Source organism: Nicotiana sylvestris, chromosome 12 (assembly GCF_000393655.2).
Source record: "Nicotiana sylvestris chromosome 12, ASM39365v2, whole genome shotgun sequence".
In the NCBI taxonomy this organism is placed as follows: Eukaryota; Viridiplantae; Streptophyta; class Magnoliopsida; order Solanales; family Solanaceae; genus Nicotiana; species Nicotiana sylvestris.
The window spans coordinates 138443450-138450051 of NC_091068.1; the positions used below are offsets into that span (position 1 = coordinate 138443450).

The window sequence follows — 6602 nt, forward strand, 5'->3', positions numbered from 1 at the left end:
TGGACAATACCCTCACTCTCATTACCACGAACGACCTCTGTCAATTTGGGCAAACTTGCCTTTAGCTTCAATACGATGTGGCATAATGCATTTTAATAAGGTTTCTTTATGTTCTATCTGCCCTAGTTTCACACAATTTGGGCTTGAAATGATCTCACAATGCCTTTACTTATTTCCCTCAAATGTCCCCATCATCTTCAAAATTATTTCATTGCTTCCCGACTAAGCTGACTTTTAAAGATCAGGCTGAGAATTATGCTGTGCATGTCATGTCACTAGAACCATCATGAAAAAACTGTAAAAGGAGAAGAGAACTAGAAAAAAATGACTAGAAATAGCAGAAAACAGAGAATTGCATTAGACAGACGGTGAAAGGGTTTGAACAACAAAGCAAGCAAAATAAACTGGGGTAAAACCCTAAAACAAACCTAGATAACACTAAATGAGATACTACGACTAAAGGAACTAGACAAAATAAAAGGATAGAAGGGTTTGAGTCACAAGACAATATCCGGATTACAACCCTGAAATAACCCGGACAACAAACAACAAACTAAACCACCAAAACTCTTCTCCGGCCGACCAAGAAATGGAGCGTCGTTCCAATTACCAAGAACGGTATCTTAGCCACTGAATTCTACATCAACAATACTAGGACCTTCACAAGTCTTCATCACATTATTTTTAACAAATTGCTTTTGGGTTCCTTTTGCCGGCTCGTTCTTAAGATCAACTCTGATAACACTGAAAGCTTAGTAGCACATGGACCTTTGAAGCTCCCAGAAGAATTCTCACATTATCTTTCCAAATAAATCATACCCACCATGTGCGTCTCATTGTGCACATGCAATGGACTTTGGCTGGTGTCTGCTGCATCTGGATTTTGCACGACAATGTCGCCTGCATCAATAAGCCTCTGAATCGCATTCTTTAGATTCCAACACTTCTCTATGTCATGACCCGAGGCATCTGAGCAATATGCGCACCTTTGAGAAAAATCAAACTTCTTTGGAAGAGGGTTTGGCATTTTTTTCTGGGTCGACTTCAACATGTCCAATTTCCTTAGCCTCTGGAATAGACTGGCATATGACTCTCCCAATGGAGTGAAGGTTCTCTTCTTCCGTAACCTCTCGTTCTTAAATGCTTGATTGAGCCGGAAACCTGATCTAGGGATTTTTCGATAGGCTCGTGGGGATAAATAGGCATTTTGTGGAGCTGGGTACTGGGAAAGTGATGTACGACTTTGGGAATTCTGTGGAGACATGTAGCATGGGGGAGGGTCATCTGGTGCACAAGGATATCCACGGGGACGATGTCGGGACTGGAAGTGTTGAGCAGGAAGGCCCATCGGATCATCTTTTCTGTTTTTCTTTCTTTCACCCAAGCTTACTGGGATGTTCTGAATGTCTTTCGAACAACTCATGATTTTGTCTGACTTGATTCCCTCTTCTACTAGCTCCCCCATTTTTAACACATCAGTGAAAGGCTTTCCCAGGGCCGGGATCAAATGATTGAAGTAGGTGGGCCCCTGGGCTTGTAGGAAAAACTCAACCATTTCTTCTTCACCAATCGGGGTATTGGCTCGAGCAACTTGCTCCCTCCATCTGAGCCCAAACTCCCTAAAGCTTTCTTCCGGCTTCTTTTCCATTTTAGATAGGGAGGAGCGGTCTGTGATAACACCTGATATGTATTGAAAGTATCGAACAAAATCTTGAGCCATGTCACCCAATGTAGGCCACTTACCAACATCTTGACGAATATGCCAGTCCAGAGCTGCCCCAGTCAGGCTCTCACTGAAATACGCCATCATCAAGTCATCTTTCTCTCCAACAATTTGCATTTCACTGCAGTAAACCCTCAGGTGGGCTACCAGATCTCCACACCTATCATACAAGTTAAATTTTGGCACTTTGAACCCCGCAGGCAGGCGAACACCAGGGGACAAAGACAGTTATTTGTAAACCGTGCTACCATGGCCTCCCCTTCCTTGCTTGTTCTTGAAGGATTGTTCGCCTTTCAGCCTCCTGGGTATCCCATCTTTCCTTCTCTTCCTGTGAACCTTTTATTTTCAACATGAGGCTCATTCCACGGGCCCTGTTTGTATGGGTAGGTAACCTTGTGGGCAACCTCTAAGGGGCAATATTGGGCATCATGAGCTTGGAGATATGTGGGTGGATCTGGAGAGTATGGAGGATCATCTGGCATTGTGTCCGGAGCTTGGGTAAGGGCGACATCTAGGAAGCTAGGTGGTGGCGGGGGTGGTGCCTTCCCAGTCATCCAAGCCTGATACATGTCTGCCATGTGTTGTCTTAACATCTTTACCTCGTCAGCCAAACCAGTGTCCTGTTCAGCCAACTGCTTTTGGGCCCCGGTATCAACCAACTCGGTTCTGTTGTTGTTTGCCATTGCCTTTTGACTTTATGTTATGGAGAGGAGTTACTACTTCGAGAACCACCAACCAACCACCTTTCTGCTATGAATATAACAAAATGAAGCCATCACGTTAGAGTTAGGGTATTTTAACATAAGATAATCTCACTTTATGTGCAATGCACCTAGCCAGAGTTATCGGTTCTAAAATGACTTCGAGGGTACAAAGGTTAGTTGGTATCATCCCAATTTGTTCATTTCAACCTCTCTTTTCTTTGCTTTTCCAACACTTGCTTGCTCATTTTCCTTCCTCTTTTTCCTTTTAATTATCACTCTTTTCTTTCCTCTCATTTCTCACATCCTATGATTTCTCTTTTTTTTTTCCTTTTTTCTCTATATTTTTTTTTCTTTTTTTCTTTTTTTTTTCTTTTAATAAATAAAAAAAATGATTCGATCGAACCCTATGTAGGTTTCCACGTATCATAACGCCACATGAATCAGATTTTTGCGTAGTTCTGGAAGATTGGGAATAAAGTAAACAAGCCAACGTTCTCTTTTTTTTCTTTTTCTTCTTTTTTTTACCTTAATGACTACTCTGATGCGAAAAGAGAAATAGCAGAAGCAAAACCCCTTTTTTTGGAATTTTCTAGCCTCAACGATCTATGACCTATTCTAAACTCAAGCTTAACGAGCAAATATTTTTGTTCTCTTTTTTTCTTCTTTTTGAAACAAATACTCTAAGGGAACTTATTAAGGAAAAAACTCTATAAAAACATTTTTTGATTCTTTTTTTTAGGAAGGTGTGACAACCCGGCTAATCATCTCATGAGTTACCGCTCTATTTCCCCCATTTCAGCTTCTTTATGCTTCGTTATCCGTGTTTTATGTGATCGAGTTTATTAGTTCGAGTTCGGAGAGGATTTGGTAAGAAATGAGACACTTAGTCTCTTTTAAGAAGGCTTAAGTTGGAAAAGTCAACCAGATGTTGACTTATGTGTTAGAAGGCTCGGAAGTGAGTTTCGATGGTTTGGTTATCTTCGGGAGGTGATTTGTGACTTAGGAGCGCGATCGGAATGAGTTTTGGAGTTGTAGAGAAGATTTAGGCTTGAATTGGCGAAATTGATATTTTGGCAAATTTCGGTTGATAGGCGAGATTTTGATATAGGGGTCGAAATGGAATTCCGAGAGTTGCAGTAGCTTTATTGTGTCATTTGGGATATGTGTGCAAAATTTCAGGTCATTCGGACGAGATTTGATAGACCTTTTGATCGAAAGCATAATTTAAGAGATCTTGGAGTTCTTAGGCCTGAATCCTATGTTAAATTGGTGATTTGATGTTGTTGTGAGCGTTCCAAAGTTTTGAGCAAGTTTGAACAATGTCATGATATGTGTTGGTATAATTGGTTTGAAGTTCCGGGAGTTCCGGGTAGGTTCCGGGATGTTTTAGTGCAAAAATCATAACTGTAGCAGGTCTACAAGGGTTGTAGGCACCGGAACTCACTCACGCGGTCCGCACAAAAATGAGTGCTCCCACGGTGAGTGCTGTGCGGACCGCACAAAAGCGGGCGCGGCCGCGGTAGGCGTCGCGCGGACCGCACAAAAGTGGGCGCGGCCGCGGTGAAGAACCCTCCCGCTGGTCCTACTTCGGAAGCTCATATCGTTTGATCTACAAGGAATTTTGAGGTGATTCAAAAATAAAAGTTGTAGCCCTTTGTGTCTAGTTTCCAGAAAGGTAAAGATATCCCAATTTGGATATCTGTAGCAAAAGCTATTTCAAAAACACTAAAGCCTATTACTGCAGGATGAGGCCTGTGCGGCCGCGATTGCCTTTGCGCGTACCGCACTGGCTTGCGCGGACCGCGGTTGTTTTGGTGCGGCCCGCGGTAGCTGAAACATGAGGGGTGTCTATAAATATGAGGTTTTGGATTTTATTTAATATTTTGACCTAGAGAGCTCGGATTTTGGCAATATTTCGAAGGTTTTTCAAGAAATTCATCGGGGTAAGTGATTTTAACTCAGATTTGGCTAGAATACATGAATCTATCACTGAATTCATCGTTTAATTCGTGATTTGAGATGGAATTTGGGAAGAAAATTGTGAAACCTTTCAAAAATGTAAAATGATGATTTGAAGGACCAAATGGTATCAGAATTGGATAATTTTGGTATGGTTAGACTCGTGAGGGTGTGAGGATTCTGAAAATGTAAATTATACCCGATTCCGAGATGTGGGCCCGGGGCTTGGATTTTGCTAATTTCGGGATTTTTGATATATTTTCGAATGTTTCCGCTTGGGATTTGTTCCCATAGCATATTGTGACGTATTCGTTCTGATTTTGGATAGATTCGACACGCGTGGAGGCCAATTCGAGGGGCAAAGGGCGTCGCGAGCTAGAAAATTAGCCAGTTCGAGGTGAGTAATGGTTGTAAATGATGTCCTGAGGGTTTGAAACCCCGGATTGCACATCGTAGTGCTATATTGAAGCAAGATACGCGCTGGATGATGAGCGTGGGGTCTTTCACTACTGGGGATTGTGACTTGGTCCATCCCGATTGATGACTTTACTGAATATTTGACTGAAATTCATTTGTTATCATCATGATTTGGGCTGATTGCCATATTTGGGCTTCGTGCCAACTATTTGAACCCTTCGGGGATTTTTATCATTGTTTCCTTACTGCTTGACTTATTATTTGAACTCAGTCCTGTTGATATCTACTATTTTACAAACTCAGCCACTTTTACTCAGATTTGAAACTTAAATGATATTTCTACATCATGTTTTGGGCTGAGAACTACTGTTTTACTAATGCCCAAGGGGCTTATGATGATTTCTGGACTGAGTGAGGCCGAGGGCCATATGTGAGGATATGCAGAGCGATATGAGGCCGAGGGCCTGAGATACTATTTATGCCATGCGGTGGCTTGAGTGATGTGAGGATATGCTGAGTGATGATGCCACGCGGTGGCTTGATATAGCTCTTGGGCCGTAAGGGGTCCCTACGGAGTCTGCACACCCACAATGAGCGCGGGTACCCATGTGATTTGAAACAGTGGTAACAATGACACTGTATGATGCAATTTGGTTAGGTAACAATGGATGCCCATTATGCTGAGTGATTGTGAGGTAGCCCGAGGGGCTGATACTGTACTGAGAGTGAGCCCGAGGGGCTGATACTATGCTGAGCGATTGATACTGTTCCCGAGGGGTGTATTTCTACTTGTTAATTACCTGTTTTACTTGTGTTAAAAAGGAATATCATTTGATTTCTTCACTGATTTACTGCTTTAAGTGATTTTACTGCTTGATATGGAATTGCTTTGTGCCTTTACGTGTTTTCATACTTTTAGCCATTATTTGTAATTATTACTCACTGAGTTGGAGTACTCATATTACCCCCTGCACCGTGTGTGCAGATTCAGGTATAGCAGAGTCCGCACCTGAGCGCTGATTCCTTCCAGGCTAGGCAGTGTTTGGAGTTACGAGGTAGCTGTTGACGTCCGCAGCCCCTTGTATCTCTTATCCTCTATCATTGATGTTTTCTTCAGACTGTTGTATCAGATTCCGTACTTTATTGACCTATAGCAGATTCTGTAGTAGCTCATGACTTGTGACACCCCGGTTTGGGTTGTGTCGGGATGGTTCATGCTATTATTATCGTTAAATTTCGCAATTTATGAATATTATATTATATGTTACTACTGTTTATGATGATTAACTGTTTAAAAGAGGTGTTCTGTTTTGGTTTGGCTGGTCTTGTCTCCACGAGAGGCGCCATCACGATCAGGTTCGGGGATTGGGTTGTGACAAGTTGGTATCAGAGTCTAGGTTACTTAGGTCTCATGAGTCATGAGCAGGTTTAGTAGAGTCACGTGGATCGGTACGGAGACGTCTGTATTTATCCTCGAGAGGCTGCAGAACCTTTGGGAAAAATTTCATATTCTTGAAACTCTTGTCGTGCGAATTTGTTGGTCCGAGTACTAAACTTCTGATATTCCATTCTCTCACAGATGGTGAGGACGCGAGCTACCAGACGAGGTGGACGACCACCATTGCCACCCACTGAGGCCACCAAAGGCCGTGGATGCGGTCATGGACGTGACAGAGGCAGAGCAACGAGGGCAGCACCTATTGATGCACCGGCTGCTCCGGCTCTGGATCAGGCTCCCGCTATGGATGCTCCAGTAGCACCAGTTTAGGCACCAGCTGTGCCTATCGTGGTTCCTGGTC

At 42.9% G+C, this 6602-nt stretch overlaps 1 protein-coding gene across 1 annotated transcript; it reads right to left on the reverse strand.

Annotated features, from left to right (window-relative positions):
* Positions 1-796: 796 nt before the first annotated feature.
* Positions 797-1840, reverse strand: LOC138883827 (uncharacterized). Its single transcript, XM_070164541.1, has one exon. It carries the CDS (start codon positions 1838-1840, stop codon positions 797-799), a length of 1044 nt encoding a protein of 347 aa, XP_070020642.1.
* Positions 1841-6602: the final 4762 nt, after the last annotated feature.

Coding starts and splice junctions, on each gene's coding strand:
- LOC138883827 (XM_070164541.1), bottom strand. CDS start 1,840: ATGCAAATTGTTGGAGAGAAAGATGACTTGATGATGGCGTATTTCAGT.